This window comes from Mus pahari, chromosome 7 (assembly GCF_900095145.1).
Source record: "Mus pahari chromosome 7, PAHARI_EIJ_v1.1, whole genome shotgun sequence".
Taxonomy (NCBI): Eukaryota; Metazoa; Chordata; class Mammalia; order Rodentia; family Muridae; genus Mus; species Mus pahari.
In genome coordinates this window covers 83931291-83954297 of record NC_034596.1, presented here as the reverse complement: position 1 = coordinate 83954297, position 23007 = coordinate 83931291, and the positions used below count along the sequence as shown (strand labels likewise).

Below are 23007 nucleotides of genomic sequence, written 5' to 3'. Positions count from 1 at the left end.
CCCCCCTCAAGAGTAGGTACCTGACTCTGGGAAAAACCTAAACAAGGCACACACATTTTAAAAGCATGAGCTTCATTCAAGACAGTACACAAATTTTCAAGTTGCTTCATCTCTCTGGCTTGTTTCTTTCAGATCTCTGGATCTCTGAATTACATGGAATCCTGATACTTTATGTGAAGCTGGGCTTTGCTACTTTGTGGGTTCTTCTTTCCCTACCCTTTATCTCCTGCCCCACAATTTCACCCCCTAACACTAGATAGGAGAGAAAGGAGGCTAGAAAGAGGAGGAGAAAGGAGGAGAGAGGTGGGGGGAAAGAGGGAGGGAAAAAGAGGGAGGGAGAGGAGAGAGGGAGAGAGGGAGAAAGGGAGAGGGGGAGAGGGAGAGGAGGAGAGGGGAAGTGGGGGGAAGGGGAGAGGGAGAGGCAGAAAGGGAGAGGGAGAGGCAGAGGGGGAGAGGGAGACAGAAAGGGGAAGAGGGAGGGGGAGAGGAAGAGGAAGAGGGAGAGAGAGGGGGAGAGGGAGAGGGAGAGGGGAGATCCCTGAATCTAATTTCTTTTCTTTTGTTTCTGCTTTGACCACAGGTACTAACAAACTGTAATCAACCTCACTAAATGACCAACAACCACTCACCCCACCTCCAGGGACCCTGCAAAGTTCCCAGAATTCCAAATAGCACACAATCACAGAAATTATCTAACAACTGGCAAAACCACGCTTCTGCAAGAGCATGAGGCAAATCATAATCAGCTGCTCTGGACAGTCTGAAGCAGCCCCGCATCCCTACACCTGGGATTAAAACAAAAGCACATTCTTAACCAAAGTTCCAGAATTCTCAAAAATGTCACTACATTTCAGAGACAGAAACTCTACCGTGTAAAATACCCCCCAAACTCCCAGGTTTGTTACCCGCCTGGGAAAAACCAAGTTTCTCTTTGTAGGCATGTTTTAAAGTGGATAGACCTTACTTAATTGAAGTTAAAAGAAACGCCAACAAGAATACCCTTTGAAACAAATGAAGCCAGTCCTCAGCCAGATTATTAAGTTCAAGTGTGATTTCAACTGTGTTGTAAACCTGGGTCTCTCATTTATTCACCAGCAAAGAACTGTAAAGAACGTTCCTTTGTCTCCACTTTCCTTCTGTATGTCCCTGGTCATCTGTGGTAGTCTGTCTTATAGATTCTTTTTCCTCTACAGTCTTAGATAGGAAACTTCCCAGGGATCTAAGTTTAGGCTTCTTTCCTGTCAACCATGTTCCTTCCCTGGGCTAACCTTCCCATGTCTAAACTTTTCCCTTTTCCCCTGCACCACACCTGATATCTGTACCCAAAGCCTAGTGATGTGCTGGCTAGTCTTACATCAACTTGACACAAGCTAGAAGCCCTTCTCCTATTACTCCTTATCCAATATATGCTCTTTGTCATGAACCTACACAAGACCTTCCCTCTGACTTTTGCCTTGAAGCTTTCCAGTCACTAATCCATCAGGTACCCTGTCCTAAACTTCAAACGCGCCTCTCACTTACCCCACTGAAAAACTTCCAAAGGCTTCTAACCATGAAAACTGTTCAAAATTCTTACAAAGAGTTGAAGGCCTTCCCCACCTAACTGCTCTACTCATACCCTCCCATTGGCTGCAGACCATGCCCCACCTAACTGCTCTTCTCATACCCTCCTGTTGGCTGCAGACCATGACACACAATGACCCTGAGTCCTACAAACAGCACTCATATCCAACTGATTGCTAGGACTGTCCTGAGTGTTTCTTCCTCCCAGTCTGCCAACTAAAACTTACGAGTCCTGCCCCAGAATTTCTTCTGTGAAGTTTCTTCCTACTTCCAACTCCCTTTCTTGTCTCTGGTCCTAGCGTCGTTCTGACACGTGTGTGCCTCTCTGCTTCCTGGGCTTCCAAACTAGACCATAAGGTCTTTAAGGGCAGAGATTATAGTAGTAGATAACAATCCCTCATTTAATGAACATTCAATAAATAAACCTATTCCAGTAGGTATGGAAGGCATATAGTCTACCACACTGATGTTATACAACAAAGTCTGCTTTGCAAGGACTTACTCTTACAAACCAAACTTGCCCCCAGCAGGTACTTTTTTTTTTCAGCAGAAAACAACTTTGGGGTACTATTAGCAGCTGTGAAGCTTCCAAAGGATAAGATGTAACTGAGGACCTTCTGAGCCCCCTGACCTGATCAACAAGACCACCACACACAGAGAGACCATCAAGAACAGCCACCTTGACATCAGGGATATCTTAGAATCAACCTCCACCTAACAGCGTAACGCTGGGAGTGAACTACTGTTACAGTAGCTGCTATAGAGAATGTAGATTTGAGTTCCATTCTGATAAGTGGCCACCAAGCTTTTCTGAACAAAAGCCCTCATTAGCAAAGAAGATCTTTACAATAGTCTCCCAGTAGCTGAATGTTTAGGTATGAAAAATTGCATATGTGATAACTGTGCTTGGCTATATCTTTCTTATATTTCTTAAATTATTTCTTATACTTTTTTTTAAGCTGCTGATTTAGTGACTTTTCTCCCACACCCCCTTAAAAGCCTGATATGGCTGTTCCCTGAGAGGTTCTACCAGCACCTGACAAATACAGATGCAGATACTCACAGCCAACCATCGGACTGAGCCTGGGAACTCCAGTGGAAGAGGTAGGGGAAGGACTGAAGGAGCTGAAGGGGATGGCAACCCCATTGGAAGACCAATATCAACTAACTGGACCACCCAGAACTCCCAGGGATTAAACCACCAACCAAAGATTATACATGGAGGGAGCCAGGACTCCACATACATATGTAGCAGAGGGTGGCTTTATCTGACATCAATGGGAGGGGAGGGAGGCTTGATGCCCCAGCATAGGGGGATGCTAGAGGGATGAGGTGGGAGTGGGTAAATGGGTGGAGGAGCACCCTCATAGAGGCAAAGGGGAAGGGGGAGAGGGGGGATGGGATGGGAGGATTGTGGAGGAGTAATCAGGAAGGAGGATATTATTTGAAATGTAAACGAATAAAATGATTAATTAAAAAATAAATAATTAAAAATAAAAGCCACTTGTTTAAAACACACATACACACACATACACACCACACCATACACCACACACCACACACCAAACACCACACACCACACACCACGCACTACACACTACACACTACACAAAGAAAGGCAGATGTACATGATAAAACAGGTGGGAGGGTCTGGCTGCAGAGTCCCTAAGCCAGGGAGTCCTTGGGTTGAAGATATACACATGCTACTCAGGCACACCCCTCCCAGGTCCACACCAGCACCCTAAGTACCCCTCAGTGACACTGCTTGACAAAGCATGTGACCTGTGGGCCGGTGGTCCTAACTATCATATAATTCTTCCTTTGTAGGTCTAGTTTCTTCAGCTCTCCTGCCCAGGTATCCCCCTCCTCCTCTGTATGACTGCCTTTTCTATATCTAAGGACAATTATCCTGAGCCCCGTGAGGCTTATCTTCTCCAGTGAATCTACAGGAACTAATGGGCCCTCTCCATCTCCAGTGACAACAACATGCCTGTCTCAAACAGCCATTCACAAGCATTTACATGATCTTATGCTGGTGGCTGCTTAAAATTGTTACAGAAAACTGTTGATTTGTAAACAAAAAACCACCACCAAAAACCCGTCTTTCGAGTTCATTTTCAAGTAGATCAAACCAAAGATTCAATAAAAGCTGTCTCACATAAACACTACCTTTCCAACTGAAAGAGAGATGGTGTTTCTAATGATAGCCAGTGTGGTCTAGGTAATGAATGAATTCAGTGACTCCTTTGTTCAACAGACACTATTAAGCTCATATGCATAGAAACCTGAATCTATCCACATGTTAGTGAGCCCTGACATACCAATAGGTAAACTCAGACAAATAGCTATACACTGAAACACAAATGTACCTCTTGGGATTATACACAATATGCTATATTAAGGCAACAAACTCTTAGTGAGTGTCTGCTGGGTGTCAGACATGATATTCACACAATTCTGCATGTATACCCATTACAAAGGAAAAAGAGTAACTCCGCTTCTTATTTTTGTGTTCTATAGTTCCTAAGGAGGGTCTGTCCTCACATACACCCCGTAAAATGAACGGGGAAACCCAGCTGAGCAATCACAATGTACATTAAGGACAGGGAAGCCAAAGAGAGTCAAGAGACACATTAAGACATAGCCATTGGTTATATACATGGGGGGGGGGGAATAGCCCCACCCTGCATTAACTCAAGGCTGAAAATTGGGATGAGCACATATTAAACTTCTGACAACACTAAACTCCACAGATCCTAAACACATGTCAACCCTTACAAATTACACCTTACGTCTCAAGAGCTTTGTGTGGTCTATGGCGCCTGAACAGTTCAAGTTCCCTTTTGGAACTCACAATTACGCCCATAGCCTCTTTTAAAAGTACGCTGTTTGGGAAGGGGAAGATAGTTACATGTTTAGGAATACTTGTTGTTCTTGCAGAGGACCCAAATTTGGTGTCCAGCACCTACACAGAGGTTTACAGCCATCCATAACTCTACTTCCAAGGGATCCAAAGCCCTCTTCTGGCCTCCGCCATTACCAAGCACACACATGGTACATAGACATCTGAGCAGGAAAACACTCACACATATAAGATAGAGTCATTTATAAAATAAACCAGTTTAAATCATGAAATTTATGATAATGTGTTTCTTGTTATATACTATCATGTCAATAACATATCAGCTGATATAGGATTAACCAAGAGCCAAGACTGGCCTCACTTTATTGAAGTCCAGGAGAGAATGTGTATAGTGGATTCCAGTTTATGCTCATTGGGAAATTTTCTAGCACAGTCTAAGCTTTGCAATAAAGTTATGAAAAATATCACAAAAGAATCTTCTGCTTTAAGTAAGGTTTTAGGTTGGGCCACATTCATAGCTACCCCAAGGTGCAGGTAGCCCTCAGACTCCATACTGAAAATACCTTCTATGGCAAGAGAATCACTTAGGAATTTTACTTTGACATATGGTTAATTCATGCAAAAAAGAAAAATCTAGAAAGGTCAGTACCCAGCTACCCTCTCATTCTTCCTCCTTACCAACATGGTCCACAAATAATTGCTCTAAATGCAATGGGACAGTGATGTGGCCAGGGAGCACAGTGTGGCCTGAACACAGAGAGTCTAGATACTCTGAGCAAATTAGAGATAAATTAAACTAACCTGCAGAACACCAAGCCCCTCATCATTACAGGTGACTAGCCTGCTGTTGATGTTGCTTGTTTCACAGAGGTTAGTAGTTCATTTTAAGTCAAAACAAATAAGTAGTCAAACCTAATTGGCCTTAAAGTCACCTTAAACTCACCATCCCGGCATCCTTTAGAATGTGCTCTGGCTTCCATGGAAAGATCACAGCTGGAAGGCCATAGAAACACATTAGAATCCTCAAAACAAGTCATGGGATCTGTACTTCTAGCATCATAGATTTCTTCTGCACTGCAAGAGCCCCTTTTGGATGTCAGCACATCTCCCCCGAAAAGAAGTCAGGCTGCAGCCTCACCCTTTCTGACCTATATGGAGCAAATAGGCTGCAGGAGGATTAGTCTTTCTGGGATCCCTCAGATCTGAGGCTCATCGCTGTCCAAGCCTGCTCTTCCCCATTCCCTTTTGCCCTTCAGAACTAAGCATGCAAGAAACAGGGCCCCATCTGGAGAGGCAAGATGCTTCAGTAAATGAGATGGAAGGGAGAATCCTTGAGTGTCCGCTGAGCTCCCAGCCTCACTGACCCTTTTCCTGCTGCTTGGATCACAAGCAAGTGATTTCAGCTCTGCTACCCAGCTTATCTCGCCTCACAAGGGGTGTCCTCCTTTTTATTTGAAAACAACTTATTAAGTAAATAACTCTCTCAGGGCATTTTCTCTGTGTTCCAGGGCTTCGGGCAACATACTTCCAATTGCACCTACAGGAGCCTTTATGGGGTTGTCTGGACTGGACTGTCTTCTAAGGGAGAGATTGCAGCCCCGGTGTGTTCAACCGTCACAGGACTGCAGAGAATCTTTCTTCTATAGACTTCACACTGCCACACCAAACAACTTCAGGAAAACCAAACCAGCAGAGGAGAAGCAAAATGGCAAGAGAGAGGTGACTAGTGTCTCACCTAGTCATGAAACTTGGAGGAAGAACTCCCCTTTCATTTTCTTAGCTGCAGAGACACTGTACTTGGAGGGGGGTAGCTCAATTGGTAAAGGGTTTGCCCTGTAACATGAGAAATCTAAATAAGGGCTCCTCAGAGCCCTTGTCTTTGAAGAGTAAATGTGGGGTGCACTAGGGAGATGGAAGCAGGTAGCTACTGAAGACTCACTCGCTGGCTAGCCACCCTAGCGCTCTTAGCAAATGCCATGCTAGTGAAAGAGATATTATCCTCCTTTTTAAAAAAGATAAACAATGCCTGTAGAACAATAGAACAATATTTGGCCTTCACACATGTGTGCACATGCACACATATACACACCATATATACACACATATACACACACATACACAAATTAACGCATATACATGCATGCACACATGCACATAACTCTATTTATCTAAATAAGGCTCCTAAATATTTCACTGCTGGAAAACCTGTACCAGGAGCTGAACGACCCCACAGTTCTTGCCCTGCCTTTCTGTCTGTCATCAATACCACGATCAGACCCTTATTTTCCTTGCACACTATAGGGTCATCCCTACAAAAGCTAAAAGCATTCATAGTTTCTAGGACTAGATGCAAAGCAAGGTTTATCACTGCCTAAGGACGTAAGAAGTTCAGCCCGGTGATTATGAGGTTAATTTATTTTTAAAGCTATCGGTTCTTAGGATTATAAGAAAAGAGAACTTCGGAAAATACAGCAGCTAGGAACCTCGTGGACGGCAGTCAAGGTCTAAAAGCAGGTACAGACAATGACACATTTAAAGGGGGCCCCATATTGCTTTTAAATAGGTCACCCAAAGGCACCAATTCCCGGAGAACAGCAACAGTAAAACAACCCACTGGTAGTGTCGCTTTCCAAACAGATCAGGGACACAGACCTGGGGAGCCATGCTTTGTCCTTCTTCTTTGCTGGTCACAGCCTGTCACCTGCAATATAGCCCCCAGAGAGCTAAGCAAATCAAACATCCCACTTAAGCTGGAAAAGCCCAGGAGAATGACTGCAGTTATCCCTCCACTTAAATACTAGCTGCTACCTCTGAATCTGCAGCAGATACTTGCAAACCATGCCTCCCTAACGTACCTCTTCCTCCCTTTTACAAAGTGTATTCCTCCATACCTTCCCTCCTCCCATTCTCCCCCACCCCCACAAATCTTCCAACTCTTTTGGTTTCGAGGTAGCACACATGTCTGTGATGAAGTGTGGTCGCTGGTTGGAGGGCATCACACACACACACACACGCACACATCCACACTCAGCGTGACATTGCTGTCACTGGACAGCAATGAATCTTCTCCACCAGGGTGGGCGCAGAGAGGTGGTACCTGAAGCCCATGATATCTGGAGGTCCTTAAGAAAAAGGTTTGCGAATATAAGATTAGGTCTGGTACCTTATAAGGGGCTCAGTCAAGTTAAGATTTAGTGAAGGTTTAATTTCATCATCATAAATCCGCCCCCATTATCCTGCCTCTCCCCTTATACACATGCAAAGACAAAGAGAAGAATAAACACAGATAAAGGAGTTTGGTTGTTATATGAAAAGGGAAACAGAAGGCAGCAGGAAATAGGAAGCCTGATAAAATAACCCAGAAGCCTCCATTGTTCACCAGTCCTGTGTGGGTGATGGGCATCTCCTGGTACCTAGGAACCCAAAGGTTAAGTCTGAAGAAACTGTCCTCCTCCAGCGACGCTCCTCCTTCTGCTGTAGTTCTGTCCAGTCTCCAGTCTCCGGTTACTTTGCTGAAAATTGGGGTCTTTGGGATGGGAACCAAATGCTCGTTTTCAGCTGTTTTCACATCTTCTCATATTCTCTCTGGCTCTCAAAGGCTGGGATCAGCAAGGCTCCTGGGACTGGCCCAGCTGATAACCTCCTGCACCCAGAATTTGACATTTTGCTTATCTTAGCCATCCAGGGAGGCAATGCTCCATTTCACGATGGAGACGCGGGCCATTTGTGTTAATGAGAGGAGCTAAGTTGGAATAAAATGTCATGATGGGGGTCTGGGCACTCCATTTTAAGAGAAGGCAGTGGCCAAGCTCGGTCTCACACCTCTATACATAACAAGTTCAATGACACCCGGGGGTCTGCATCTCCTCACCCATTCGCGAAGGTGAAGCTGCTCTCGGACTTGCTTGGCTGCTTGGGAACCACATGCAATGAATAGGGTCCAACTGAAAAATCAGTCAGCAATCCCATAGTTTTGGACTGCAGGCATACTACAATAATACTTGGTGTGTGTGTGTGTGTGTGTGTGTGTGTGTGTGTGTGTGTGTGTCTCCCTGGAAGTCCCCTTCCTCTTGCTTCAGCATGTTTAAAACCGAGATACATGAAAATGGTGGAGGTGGACAGAGCTCAAAGGGATTCCTTGAAATTCCACAAGGACGCACAGATACACAGCTGCTCTTACACAGCCCAGGAGCCCCAAAGCCGAGAGACCATGCAGATAGCTTTCTACACTTGGCCTCAGTCAGCATTCTCAGACACTCTGAGGTCTGCTTCCTAATGACCATAACAGAACATGATGAAGAGGGTGGGCTCTGAAGCCAGAGGGTCTAGGTACCAAGTACAGATTTGCCTTTTATCAGCACAGTCTCAGACAGATCACTTAAGCCCACTTCTCAAGTTCCTTACCTACAAGGTAGAATTATAGTTGTTTGTCAAGGTCGGGTTCAGGAGCTACTACGTCCGTGCAAAGCAGTTACAACCACAGGTCTATCAAGCAAATTCTCTGTAGCTGTTAGGTGTGGCCAGTTATTGTTATTTATTACTGCTAATGAAGATAACCTCACAAACTTTACCCAAATACTTACAGTCTATAAATGGACAAGGACAGATTTCGGTCTGGATTATTTTCACCCCGGGGATCACACTCTTAGCTACTATCCTAAATTTTGTCTGTGTTCCAAATTTCTCTGCCCCTGTTTCTTCACCTGCAAAACTGATGCCCCATCACCTTGACCTCACAGGATTGTAAGGATTAGATGAGCCAATAAATATGAATGAGCCAGAATTTCAGGTACATGGCAATATTCTACCATGGCAATAGTGATGATAATCCCTCTATTGCTTTGTCCACAGGACAACTGACCTGGGCAGTGGCCATACCCCAAAGCACTCATGACTATGGACCTCCTCTGCACAGCCAATGAGTAAAGTGGCAGTCCAGTGGCCAGAGGGCATATGCACATCCTGCACCCCACCTCTCTGCGTGGTGAATGAAGGAGGGGGACTCAGCTGATGGGCAGCTGCCCCAGGAACCAGAAAGCATCTTTTCCAGAGCAGCCTGCAAAAGGAGATAGGGGTCTTGAAAATAATTAGCCCCCAGTGCTGGGTCTGTGGTATCTCATTACCAAATGCAAATTCAAGTTCACGTGCCACTCTAAGGCTCCTGGCACAATGCCTGCCTGACCCACAACCTTGCTGAATGTGGTCCAAATCATTCCCCACTACCCACCCCCTTTTCAGCTTGCAGCTGGTGTTCGGTCTCTGCAAAGGGGGGAAAATGAAGGCTGTTCTCAGTCCAGTGAAGGGAGAACAAGGAAAGGGGGTCTTATTTCTTTAAGGGAGGAGGCAGGGATGTTATGGGAGGGAGAGATTAGAAAAATTGTTCTTCCCTCAGCAGTTAAAAGAGGGATAATTGGAGCGAGTGGCAGGCGGCTGTTCTGCCATTTAGCATACAGCATACCCAGGAAATCTCACTTGGTAATCAGGAGGATAGGAGGAAAAAGGAGCAATCAGACCCCTATTCAAGCTCCGTTTAGTGACAGCCCCTGTTGGCTGGCTGGCTGGCTGGGCTGGGCTGGGCTGCTAGAGAGCAGGGGCTGATCCCACAGAAAGTCTGAATGCTAGGTGGGGAGTCAGGGCTCAGGAGCAGGTCCCTCCTTTGTGTTCATTGTAAGATCTGTCTGCTGTTCTTCCTACACCGTACCACAGAGAAATGTTAGGAAGGAAGTTACTTTTCTTTCTTTTGATTGCTCACTGTGTCCTTATCCCCAGGCTTCCAAGGCCTTAAGAGTTGACACGGATTGCCATGTTACAATTGCCACAGAGTGTACACTCAGAAAAAAAAAAAAAAAAAAAAAAAAAAAAACAAACAAAGGACAGGCGATGGGCATGTTTTTTACTTCAACAGAAAGTTCCAACAAGGGCACCCCTGGTACCATACTGAGAGCCTTGAAGAAGGCTTAGGTGTAAGCAGGCTCCTCTGGGAAGATGCCATTCTCTGGTTCTGAGTCTTGGAGGAGAGAGGTACAATTTTCAGTAGAAAGAAAAGTCATTCAAATTTGCTTTCTGGAAGGTATACAAAGATGGCACAGCAGTGACGAGACATCAATCAAACCAACTTGACTACGACAAACCAAATGATATGTGACATCACGTAGGCTCATCTTGTGAGAATCGTTCAGGAAAAGAGGTCAGCTCAAAACTCCTCTGTTGCTCCCTCTCCCCTTCCTCCCCCCAACAGGCTGACTTCATGTTAGATGAAATCTTCAGGGAAACTGGGACTACGTTTCATATGCCTTGGCAATGAATTGATGTTTCACAACTATAAGGTTGCTGAGAAATTTAGCGTGTGTACTTTCATAACTATGAATCCTTTAAAATAATTATCTCAACTCATTTTGAGGGAATAACAAATTTTCCATAGCCTATGAGGGTGCTTGTCCCTAGAGGAAGCTGGGGACAGCTATTCACTCTCTGGCCACTAAGCTTCAAGGCTCCTGTCATAGGACTGAACTAGACAAAAGGACCATGAAAAAGACTGGGCCATGATATCTTCACTAAATTCCAAACCACATTCATCATTTTAAAACTGTTTTATCCGCCTTTCTTCTGTCCTTATGGATATTTACTGGCAGAGAATCAAAACACCTGGTTTATAAACATAATACCTAGAAGAAAAAACCTAAAATCTATTCTGTGATGGTTTGTATATCCTTGGACCAAGGAGTGGCACCATCTGGAGGTGTGGCCTTTTTGGAGTAGGTGTGACCTGGTTGGAGTAGGTGTGTCACTGTGGGTGTGGGCTTAAGACCCTCACCCTAGTTGCCTGGAAGTCAGTCTTCCACTAGCAGCCTTTGGATGAAGACGTAGAACTTTCAGTTCTGCCTGAGCCATGCCTGCCTGGATACTGCCATGTTCCCGCCTTGATGATAATAGACTGAACCTCTGAACCTGTAAGCCAGCCCCAATTAAATGTTGTTGTTTTTTTTATAAGACGTGCCTTGGTCATGGTGTCTGTTCACAGCAGTAAAACCCTAACTAATACATCTTCTCTATACATATTTCATGTGGCATGATGCTTGGTGTGACTACTGAGGACATGAGCAGCAGACTGAAGTTTTTCCAAGTTCAAATTGTCAGTCTGCCAGCAGATCTCACACTACTTCACCAAAGACAGAAGACAGTGTGTCTACTACCTTACCCTTGGGTGGCTCCGGTCTCTCACACCAACTATCTCTGTTGTCATCAACTCTTCTCAGCTGGAATCAGAATGCTCCAAAATATATAAAGAGATGGGTAAATCTGTTTATTCTTTCTGGGCTACAATATGGGCACATTTTAGAGCCATTGAGGCATATAGAGCCAGAGAGGTCAAGAAAACAGTAACTCTGCAGGCATTGGACTATTGGACTACTAGGCTATCTCCAACAGTCCCCAACTATACTATAGGAATCAGCAGGAACCTACCGGGTTGTCCCTACTCTCAGAACTGGTAAAGCATCAAACAGATCCTCATGTATTCAAATGGAAGGGTCCATGCATCAAACTAGAACAATTAGGTGTTTGATACATAGGATCCACTGCTATGAGAAAGTAACCTGACTTCTCCTCTGTGGTGTGTGTGACATGATGAGGAAAAGGTGTGGCTGTGTGTCTATTACCCACTTCACATTATCTTTGGAACATAGCAGGCATTTGTTTAGGCTCTTCATCACAATGTGTAACATCTGCTTGACTCTTAGAAACAGCTCTGTTTTTCCCCTTCCACATTTGACAGGGAAGTAAAATATGCTTACTCTCCAACCAATGTGTGGGGGCAACAGATATTTTTGTAATATTCTTCAATGTAATTTTATCATTGGCCAGACATGATCACAATTACTAGGATCAGCAGGCTTCAAGTCATCCACAGTAAATTCCATTACAGCCCCAATACTGGTTTTCACCAAAACCTTTGGGTCATTCTGTGTCCAGGCTAGCCAGATGTTAGTTATCATAGAGACTATTTGCTCTGCTTCTCTCAGTACAGGGGAAGAAATCTGAACCTTTCAGAAAGAACAATTATTAAAATATACACATTGCATTTAAGCATTAAAAAATCAACTGCATTCAATCTGTTCTGAAGAAATTCCACCAAGGACTGAATAACACATACATACAAAAATAGAAAAAAGACAAATTATATATATATATATATATATATATATATATATATATATATATATATATATAATGCTTATTCTTCCTGCTGAAAGTGCTGATCCAAACCTGCCTGGAGGAAATGAGTTTTTTGAAACACACACACACACATACACACAAATCAGAGATGATCAGCAAGTTAACAACACACTTGCAGACACCCTGTTCCCCTAAAGGAAGAATGCCAGCTTTCAATGTAGCTTCTGAGAGTAGAACAGATCACAGATCCTCTGGGCAAATGAGAAAGTAAGTGATCATGTCAGGGGTGCCTTCAGGAAGATGCATTGGAGAGTCAATTGGCTCCAGAAAGCACCTGCTTGTAAGAAGCCCTTAAATAACCACATTCCAACAGTGTGACTTAATGTGTTTGAGTCAGCTCTGGTCCTTTCCCCACCAATTTTCTTCCTATGAGTTCAATGAGAAAGAATCAAAGCCCACAAGGTGTCCAGCCTTTTGCACTACAACATGACAATTGTCATCTAGATGTCTTTTCTAGATATCTTGGGAAGGAAGTAGTCTGGGGACTTCAGGCTGGATATTTCTGTGGACCTAAAGGGTCACCGTATGTGCACAGCATCTCCTGACATCATATGTGCCTGGTTTACAACCAGCCACAGGAAGGGGGATGTAAACCCAGCCAGTAAGGAACAGAAGCAGATGTACATCCTGTAATGGGGGCTCCACCTCAGTTCCCAACATGTCGATCTCCAACATGTTCCACCTGTAAAAATCAACTTAGTTTTGACTTAAAAACATTTTAACATAGTTCCTAGTACATAAAGTTTATAGCAAGCATAACCTGCTTTATAAGAGATGAACAATTCTCAAAATATTTTAAGTATATCCACAAACACACTCTAAAAACAAAACCTAAAGCAGTAGGGTCCTTACCTGAATAGATCCTGGGAAGGAGAAATAAGATACTTACCTGGCCCCACCCTCTTGACACAGCATCAAAGGCCCATTAAGGGAAAGCTATTTCCTCCTGGTCAAGAAAATGAACTCCTTGGCCAGGGTGGAGAACGAACATTCTCCACTTGGGCATGTAAATGGCTTGGCTAAGAGACGACCCACCAGGGAGACAGGACCATCTCTTGGAAGGCAGGTTCACCTTAAGCTACTTTAAAGAGATTGGTGGAAGAGTTATTTCTTTCATGAGATAATCTTCCTTCCTCGAAGCCCCACCCCCAAGGAACCTCGTGAGGTTTGCCTGAGTCCTTGCACCTTTCTGAGTCTTTCAGATAGGCCTCAGCATCACTGTTCTTCCCTTCTGCCTTTGCATTTCAGATCCTACCCAGAGCCTAAGTGTGCTTTTTCTGGGATTTTGGGGGTCTTTATTCTTTCTCTAAAACTCACTTTCCAACTATGTGGCTACTTGTTCACCATGCAACTGACCTCTATGTCCAATTACTTCAAATGGCAAGGATTCCTGTCTTCTCTCCTCCACTGGGATTATAGCTCTTCTTCTGGGATTGCAGCTTGCCTGCCATTTGCTTGTTTGCTTACTTGCTTGTCTTAATCTAATAAAGGTTTCCGCAAATTGTTTTTTAGTCAATTCTTAAATTCTTTAATGAGACTAAGATCCCCAAGAAGGGAACCTGATTGCCAACATTACTCTGACTTCTTTGACCCTGTCCTGGCGGTTCTTCACCTTGATAGTTCATTGGGATCATATGAGAAGCTTTAAAAATAGATAGTGGATGAGAGCCCACCCCCGGAGATGCGGATGTAATAAGCCTAGGTATGGCTGGAAAGTTTTTCAGCTCCTGCAAGATGATCTTAATGCTCAGCTGGGGTTGATCTATCTTACAGAACCTCCATGAAGAGGCCTGCATGGTTAACAATACAATACAAAACATCTTAAGAAGAATCATGGTGTGACCCATTCACAGCTATACCCTCCCAAAGATACACACCTGTGTATGCCACAGCCTCTCAAGATACACACCTGCCCTCATTGACTCCCCCACACTTGATCACCTCAGTGATTTCTCTTCCCCAACTCAAAGCCTGAAGTGAGTGCAGAGGGCCAGGAATTTCAATTTTATTTATATTTGTCATATTAAAGTAATTCCTCAGATCTAATACCAAACAGAATTTAGGAACTTAGTATGCAAGGTGAGGACAGCTTAAGTTCTATGCAGGTAAAACTTTCTTTCCCTTTCCCTTCCCTTCCCTTCCCTTCCCTTCCCTTCTCTTCTCTTCTCTTCTCTTCTCCTCTCCTCCTCCTCCTCCTCCTCCTCCTCCTCCTCCTCCTCCTTCTTCTTCTTCTTCTTCTTCCTCTCTCTCTCTCTCTCTCTCTCTCTCTCTCTCTCTCTCTCTCTCTCTCTCTCCTCTCTCCTCTCTGCCTCCTTTCCTCCCTTCCTCCCTTCTCTCCCTCTCTCCCTCTCTTAATCTCTCTCAAGCTATAGATAGATATTGTTAGTTTTCTAGTGTAACTTGGGGAACTCCACTGGACAGGACTCCATATCTCACACATATCTCAAAATATGAAACAACCAGGAAAGGAAACCATATTTAAAGTGGAACCTTGTGGGATAGCCTCCTTGCTCGAACAAGGACAGAAGGCTCTCAAAAGGATTCTGTGACAGCCTTCTAGGTGCCTCTCATAGCCTAAGGAGTGACATAACAAGACTGAATTGTAACAGGACCACGTGCAGAGGGGACAGTCTATCCTCCTCTATGCTCTGCATGGGTGAAGCTTGGGCTAAGGTCATGAGGAAGATGTGATGAGCAACTTTCCCATCCACCTACAGTGCTCCAAGTCTCCCAAAGTCAGGAGATAACCACCTCGACAAAGGCTCTCTTGTTTCCCACTCCACTAATCCTGCTGAGCTGCGCACAGACTCAGCAGTCTATGCCATCTAAGCCTTTGAACTGAGTCAGAGCAAACGGTTGAGTAGCCTCCATTCTCTTTCTGCTGAGATCTGATGCTTTATTTATTTATTTTTTTCCATTGAGAGTAAGGAGATGAGTTTCCACCACCTCCTTTGAGAAGGAGGTCCAATTATCTACCATACAGCTGAAGCTGTGCTAGCACATAAAGCTGGTTTCTAGCCAGCCCTCCCGCCTTCACCCAACCCAACAGGAATGTCTACAGCAGGTGAGAGAGGGTGGTCTTACCTTCTGAGCAGAGTGTGCCGCCATAGCCAGTGGTAGAACAGTCACAGGTGGGATGACCATCCAAGAGGAAGCAGATCCCACCATTTTCACAGGGACGCTCGCCACAGGGTCCCTCTGCTTCTAACTGGACGCTCTGGCTCCCCAGAAGCCGAGGTTCCGAGTTGCCATACTTGAGATCCAGCATTAATCCCTTAAAGCCAGGCATGCTCTGTACTCCATCGAGGGTCAGGGCAGAAGGTCGAATGTCAGCAGGAACGCCACCGAGGAACAAATCACTGACCACATCCATATAGGGCCGCTGGGGCCGTAGCTCTCCAGAGTGGCCCTCGCCGTCAATCACCAGCCCAGTGCGCACACGATCGCGGCTCACCATGAGGAAGTGCCAACTGCTGTCGTTCACCTGCTTGTTGGACAAGACAGTGGTCTCGGCGCAGTCCATGCTAAAGCGGAGCTGAACACGACCATCCACCAGGGAGAGGCAGAGGAAGTCACAGACACCACCATCATCCAAATACAGGAGCAGCCCAGTGGAAACATTGGTCTTGAACTGGAAGCTCAGGTCACTGCGCGTGCTTGCATCCCAGCGCAGGTAGCGGGCCCACTGGTTAGGGAGGCCCATGAATTCCAGACCCAGGCAAAGCCCCACCAGGGAGCCCAGAAAGATGCTCACCTTCAAGGTGAAGAAAACTGAGTGGAGGGTAAAGCTCATGGTGCCTGCTGGGTGAGAGCACAGAGGAGCAGGCAGGCCAGGGATCAGCCCTGGGGGCGGGAGGCAGGGGATAGGTGATTGTGAGGGCAAAGAGGGAAAACAGAGTGGTACAAGAGAAGACACAAGAAGAACACACACAGGAATGTTAGGAGGAAAGGGGAAGGAGAGGAAAACGGACAATACAGCCCTAGATAGGCACGCAGGCAAGAAATCCAATAAAGAGGGAGACAAAACAGACAGGGGGTGTCGGGTGAGGCAAATCAGGGAAGAGGCAAGGAAGAAGTATCTTTCTCCAAGAAAAGATCTCAGCTATCCATGTGGATCCGGAGGCCTTGATTCAAGGAGAAGGAGCCCAGGGTGGGAACAAGCCTTCCGTAATGCCTTCCCCCCGGCAAATGCGTCCTAGCCAGGGAGACCGAGGACAGGGCTGGGGCTCAGGGTGCTGTAATGGAGGAGGAGGAGGAACTGGGAGGTGAGCCAGGCAAAAGGCAGGCCCAAGCCAAGGCCCAGTGCTGAGGTTTGAAGGTCTAGCAGCAGCAGACCCTGGGAAGGGGAACCGCAAGCAACTGAGGACTCAGGTGGAGCGAGGCCCAGAGCAGAGCGGAAGCAGATTCAGACTTCATGGTGCTGGCCAGAGGCAGTGCTGCCCATAACAGAGCTCCCAGGACTCCAGAGAAAAGACCTGTTGGAGAAGGGAGAGGAGAACTGAAGATTAGGGCTAAGCACCAACTATTACCTTTGGCACAAAGATTGATGAAGCACTGATACCCCCAGGCTGGTCTAGATGCTTCTTAAATGTAGGTACTTCATACAGGACAGGGGCCAAGTTTTCCCATGCCAGGGAAAGACCCCAAGCCCAGCTCCTAAAGACACACTTAGTTCTTACAAATTTAAATGCAAAAGTCGTGGAAAGTCCCCAAAGCTATGTCAGCACAGTTTTGGAAATAGCCAGATGTAAAACATCAACATTTTAAAACATTCAAACACCCATATATAATATTTGCTTGCTTATCTATTAAAACTTTTTTTTCTTATTCATCTTTACCATCCACTACTTAAGTATAAGAGGCCCAAGACCTTAAACTTTAGAAAGGAATATACATAAAAATCAGGGAAAGTGTATTACTAGACAAAAAGGCCACAGTCTCTAACCAAATATCAAGGAAACTCCTTTAAAATGCAAACTTTAAGGTTAAACAATTTGAAAGGCTGAGTTTGGATTCTAATTCCTATCCGTGAAACTTGAAACAATATTCTTAGCCTGTTTGCATTTCTACTCAATAATTCGAAAAGTAGATGAAATAATGGCCTCTTTCCAAGATTGAGGGAAATAGAAGTGAGATTAGTGTGGTATGACTCCAGCATAAGCTTTCTACATCATAAGTGATCACTATATACTAGGTTGGTTTCTTTCTTATTTCTAAAATGAGAGGGAATGGGTGCTTCATGAGGTAGGGGTGTGTGTGTGTGTGTGTGTGTGTGTGTGTGTGTGTGTGTGTGTCTGATGAGGGCAATGTACACAATATTGAGGAAATTTATGAATAGCTAAGAATTGTCACAGACACAAAGTGACAAGTGTATCTGATTATGACTAGAAAGGCAGCAATATCCATTGGGCTCAGAACCTGGTTCCTGAACAAAGTTGCTGATCTATCTAACCAAGCTGCTGAGTTCTCTGCTCAAATAAAGCAGGTCCATGTAATTTCCAAGGACTGTGCAAGGTGCTGCTCACTCCTTGTCACAGTTGCTAATTCACAGTGGTCCTCAATGGTCTCCTCAGAGCATTGCTGCTAACTCTAGTTACAATAAAGACATTGTCAAAGCTAGCTCATTCTAGTCTTTAAAAAGAAAGATGCTATCCCTTTAATCAGGGACAAATTCCTTTGTTCTGCATGAACAACCAATCTATATTCACAAGAGCCTGGCCAAATCTATCATCAGAAAAGTCTTGGTTCTATGAAAGTGTTTTACCCAAACAGTATTTCCTGGAGCGTGGCATGGGAACACTCCATAGACTCAAAGGATACCCAATATAAACATAGACATATACTGATGGCAACTAGTAGGTGTAAGGGTGGGGAATACACATACACTGGTTAATGTTGCTTTGATAAAATGAAGTCAACTATACTCATACCACAGCTATATGTCAACATTATAAGCAACATCTTGGCTGTGACAAGATAAAATTTAGCCATGTAAACATCCAGGAAGAATAGTTCAGAATAACAGGAAGTAATGGCAGGAGACTTGACAGTTTTTAAGAATGTGATGGGTGTACTGGACAAAATACACCAACCAAATTGAAAAACCAGCATTCTCCAGAAGGGAAATTCTAGTCTACCTAACTAGATCAGCTCAGTATAGCATAAGTCACTGTTACACCGAAGGGCATCACAAACTAGTGGAGGACAAGTTTATTTTGAAGATAGTAAATCACAGAAATAAGTTAAGTTCTGGGACCAGATTGTTTGTTGTGGTGACATTCTGGGGGCTGGGGAAAGCAACTGCTTCACTATAGTGTCTATCGCAGGACACTGTCACATAACAGAAACAGTGAAATGTCTATACAAAGAGTGAACCATAAGTAGAATTTCAGACCCATTATAAGGTCCTTTGACTTCTATTCCATGCCAAGACCTCTACATGGCCCCATTGTACACAAGGACAACACTGCTAAGTATGCCCTCAAGATGCCAGCCCCAAGTGGCCCTGGAGAACAAAACAGTACCTGCCTAATCATGGAACCCTGTGAATGAATGAAGAAACTTGATGCCCAGGCATCCACCTATAAGAGTGGATTGTGGGAATTTACCCATCTTGCTTTATGGAAACCTCACTAATCTATGCAAAGGAGAATCCACTTTCAGACTCTGGTTCTTCCCCCTCAGTCAGATTAGCATTGCAGATACCAACATCCCCACACTATCCATCAGAAAGGATCAAAGGGTCTGAATGAGAGGAGCCAAGCTTTTAATCCCATAGGCTCCAGGCAGGTCTGATGCAGGAATGATATCATTAGAACCAGTCTATCAAGACTCAACACATTACTGACTGTCCACATTCTCTCCTAAAGCTTCTTTTTTAAACTGGGAACCTTCCCATTTCCTTTGGGAATTTGCCAACTGGCCAAAAGCTATATATGATCTTCTGTTAAGTCATCAAAGCCCCCACCCGACTGCTGCTAGCAATTGTACTATAGTTTTCTTTAGTTATCTAGCAGAAAATGCCAGGCTCAAGAAATAGGACAAAGGAAAACAGAGCATCTTTGTGACCCAGTCAGCCACTGGCCACCCACCCTTGAGTCCCAGGTCACCACAGGCAGTTGGGGATCAGGTGGTTGGCTCCAGAACCCAGAAGGAAGGTTGAAGATGGTACTAAAGTTCCAAACACTTATCTGTTGTGTGGGAACCAAGCTAGAGAGGGAATGTGAGTGACATTATCTAATTGCCAGCTAATTTACATAATTGTCGAACAGCACCGTTTTAATGTTGGGTGAACATCTTTGCAAATGTCTCATATTCCGGCTGCTTAGGATGCAATGGAGACCTCACACAACTCTGACATGTGGGCTATTTGCCACAGGGATGGTTCAGAAGATCTGGCGTCCATTTGCCCTCTCCTCCCATTCCTCTCCTTTTCCAATGACCATGGAGGTTTGGTTGAGCTTGAAACAGACTCAAGAGACAGGGCAGTATCTAAAACTAGAATGGTTGGGATGGCATGATGATGGCCATTCTCTACTCTCTACCTTATAATTCCCAGGTGGGGTTTTCAATCTTTCCTATAAAGTCTAGAACCTTAACTGTTTCCCTTCTTGGGCCCCTCTCCATACTCTAAGGGCTTATGGTAGCTTTGATGACCCCTCACTACACATTTTTATTCCACAGGTAGAAGATTTTTCTACCACCAGTTCCAGTTTGTGTTGTTCAAATGAAATTCACCTAAATCTCAGGTTAGTCCAATAGGGTATTCCAGCCTCTTGGTCACAGTCAATGGTTTAGAGATAAGTCTGCCATCAAACTTAGTCAAATTGTAAATGCCATAATTTTTAAAATGCCATAACTTTTGAAATTACTGGAAACATGACCCCCCCCTTTTTTAACCATGTTATTAAACTCTCAAAGTCAATACTTGGTGACAAATAGCACTCTTACTATTAAAGATAATTGTTTTTGACTGAAGAGCTAAGACAAGTAAAAAGAAGTATTTCTGATGGCATTGCTTTAAAATCTACATCTAATGAGGTCTGGAAAGGAGAGAGCTCTAGGACTTTAAACAAACAACTAAATTGTTTTTTATTTAAACAAGTTTGAGTTGAGGCAAGACCAAGAGTCCAGATAAATACTATTCTAGCAATGCTAGGCTATCAAAAGTTCTGTCTTTGGTCAGTTGACAAAAGCTTCCATCTAAACAAACAACGGAAGAGGTTGATAGTACTTACCCAATAATGTAATTTTGCGTGCTATCAATCCTAAAACTGTATATAGACACAACTTTTAAAACTGTGATGATATATCTAGTAAAGTGGAATGCTATTTAAATCCTTATAACTACTAAGTAGAGTCCGACAGAAATGCTTAGTATGTCCAAAGATGCCTTAGAATGCTCATAGCCATATTCTACACAGTAGATCACAAATGTCTATCTGCAGCACAGACTACACATAAATTTTAATCTATTCATGCAATGTCCAAATTTGAAAGCGACTAGTCTGTATTTCTAGACACAGCATGGATGACTCTTACAGAATATTGAAACAAGTATTAGACATGGATAGAAGGGAATGTGCCATATATGCTATATATGTTTTATTTAGATAAAATAGAAAAGAGACAACAAAACATTTATTCAATGATGTTGATCATCAGATAGGTGGTTACTGAGGAGAAGGGAGCAGAAGAGAGGATGGAATTCATTTCAGAATCTCAGTGATGTTTCAATGTGTTCAGTGTGTGCAAACTTATAGACTGAGCAACTACCTTCTGTGTATAGATAGATGTATGTTTCTTTCTATCTGTGTATTTCAATTAAGAACACATAATATATTGTCTCACATGTACAATATATCTATGCATTTTCCTATGACACCTAGGGCACCTAGGGGTTTGTTTTTGGTTTGTTAGGGAGGGTTGTTTTAGTGTGTGTGTGTGTGTGTGTGTGTGTGTGTGTGTGTGTGTGTGTGCGCGCGCGCACACGTGCATGCACATGCATATGCATGTTCAAGTGTGTCTAGAGAGGGTTTTAAAGAAAGTTATTGCTGACTTTGTGTTTGGAGACTATAACTCCCTACTCACACTTCCCAAGATAAAGCGAATCCCTCATCTAGGAAAACACAAACCAATCTCCACCCACCAGGTTTTGCAATCATCCCTGTCTCCCCCAGTCCTTTCGTGTGTGTTCTTCCCTTTCACAATTCCTCATGTCTAAGAAAATAACTTCACCTTCTATGGCTTTGTTTTCTACTGGAGCCTGCTGAACCGCTTCTAGACACACACCAAGTTACCCCATTTTAGAAGTGTCTATGCTTCCCCTCCAGGCCAGGGTGGGGACTATTCCAGTTCATCAAAAGGACTTACAAAAAGGGAATGTGTTCATGCTGGGAAAGGATGACAGACAGACAGACAGACAGACAGACAGACAGACACACACACACACACACACACACACACACACACACAGAGAGAGAGAGAGAGAGAGGGGAGAAACTTTTCCTTTAATCTTTAATCTTCAATGTTCATATCCTATTTTACTTTAAAAATAATTCCTATTAAAAATAAGAAGTAGGGACTAGAGAGATGTCTAGGCACAGGCCCACTTCCTGCTCTTCCAGTGGACCCAAGTTAATTAGGTCCCCAGCACCCAATTCAGGTGATGCACAATGCCTGTAACTAACTCCAGCTCCAAGAGATCAGACAACCTCTTCTGGCCTCCTTAATTACCTGTGGCTTACACTCACACAGACATAAACACATAAATAAAAATCAATTAATATTGGGCTAACTTCCATTCTTGTCAGGAATACTGATCTATGACAGAAGAAGATATACCTGAAAATCTGTGGGCCCTAACCAGTCTTCTAGACACATTTCTCACAGTGTGAGGAAAGTGAGGCATAGTGACTAAGACTTGCCACTGGCTAAAGAGCAGAAAGCAAAGAAAGCAGGACCTGTTGAGAGGCAGGCTGAGGTGGAAGAGCAGGTAGGTCAAGCCCATTCCTCATTTTCATCAAATGCTTGGATGAAACGGAAGAGAACCCTCTGGTCTCTGAGCTGATACCAAGAGTGTATGGATGAGGCTTTGGAGATATCAAGGGGATCATGGTAAGCTTACACTAAGCATACTTAGTCTATGTCTAGTCAAACAAATTCTAATATTGATAATGGAAAGTTTTACAACTTGGTCCTCCAACATAACCAAGACAAAAGAACATACAATTTCTAGCTATGTAATAAACAAGATTTCAGGAATGAGATGGGCTCAATTTCTCATTCACACACATTCGTGTGTGTGTGTGTGTGTGTGTGTGTGTGTGTGTGTGTGTGTGTGTGTG

General features: G+C 44.1%; 1 protein-coding gene across 34 annotated transcripts in view; it reads right to left on the bottom strand.

The window, feature by feature from the left end:
* The window catches only part of Nrxn3 (neurexin 3), a 1590688-nt gene that overhangs the window by 1503150 nt on the left and 64531 nt on the right, over nt 1-23007 (bottom strand). For all 34 annotated transcript variants that reach the window (XM_029541252.1, XM_029541257.1, XM_029541238.1 and 31 more), the window contains exon 2: nt 15746-17136. In XM_029541252.1, coding sequence (XP_029397112.1) covers nt 15746-16454 — 709 coding nt within the window. In that variant the 5' untranslated portion in view covers nt 16455-17136. The remainder of the gene's footprint in view (nt 1-15745; nt 17137-23007) is intronic.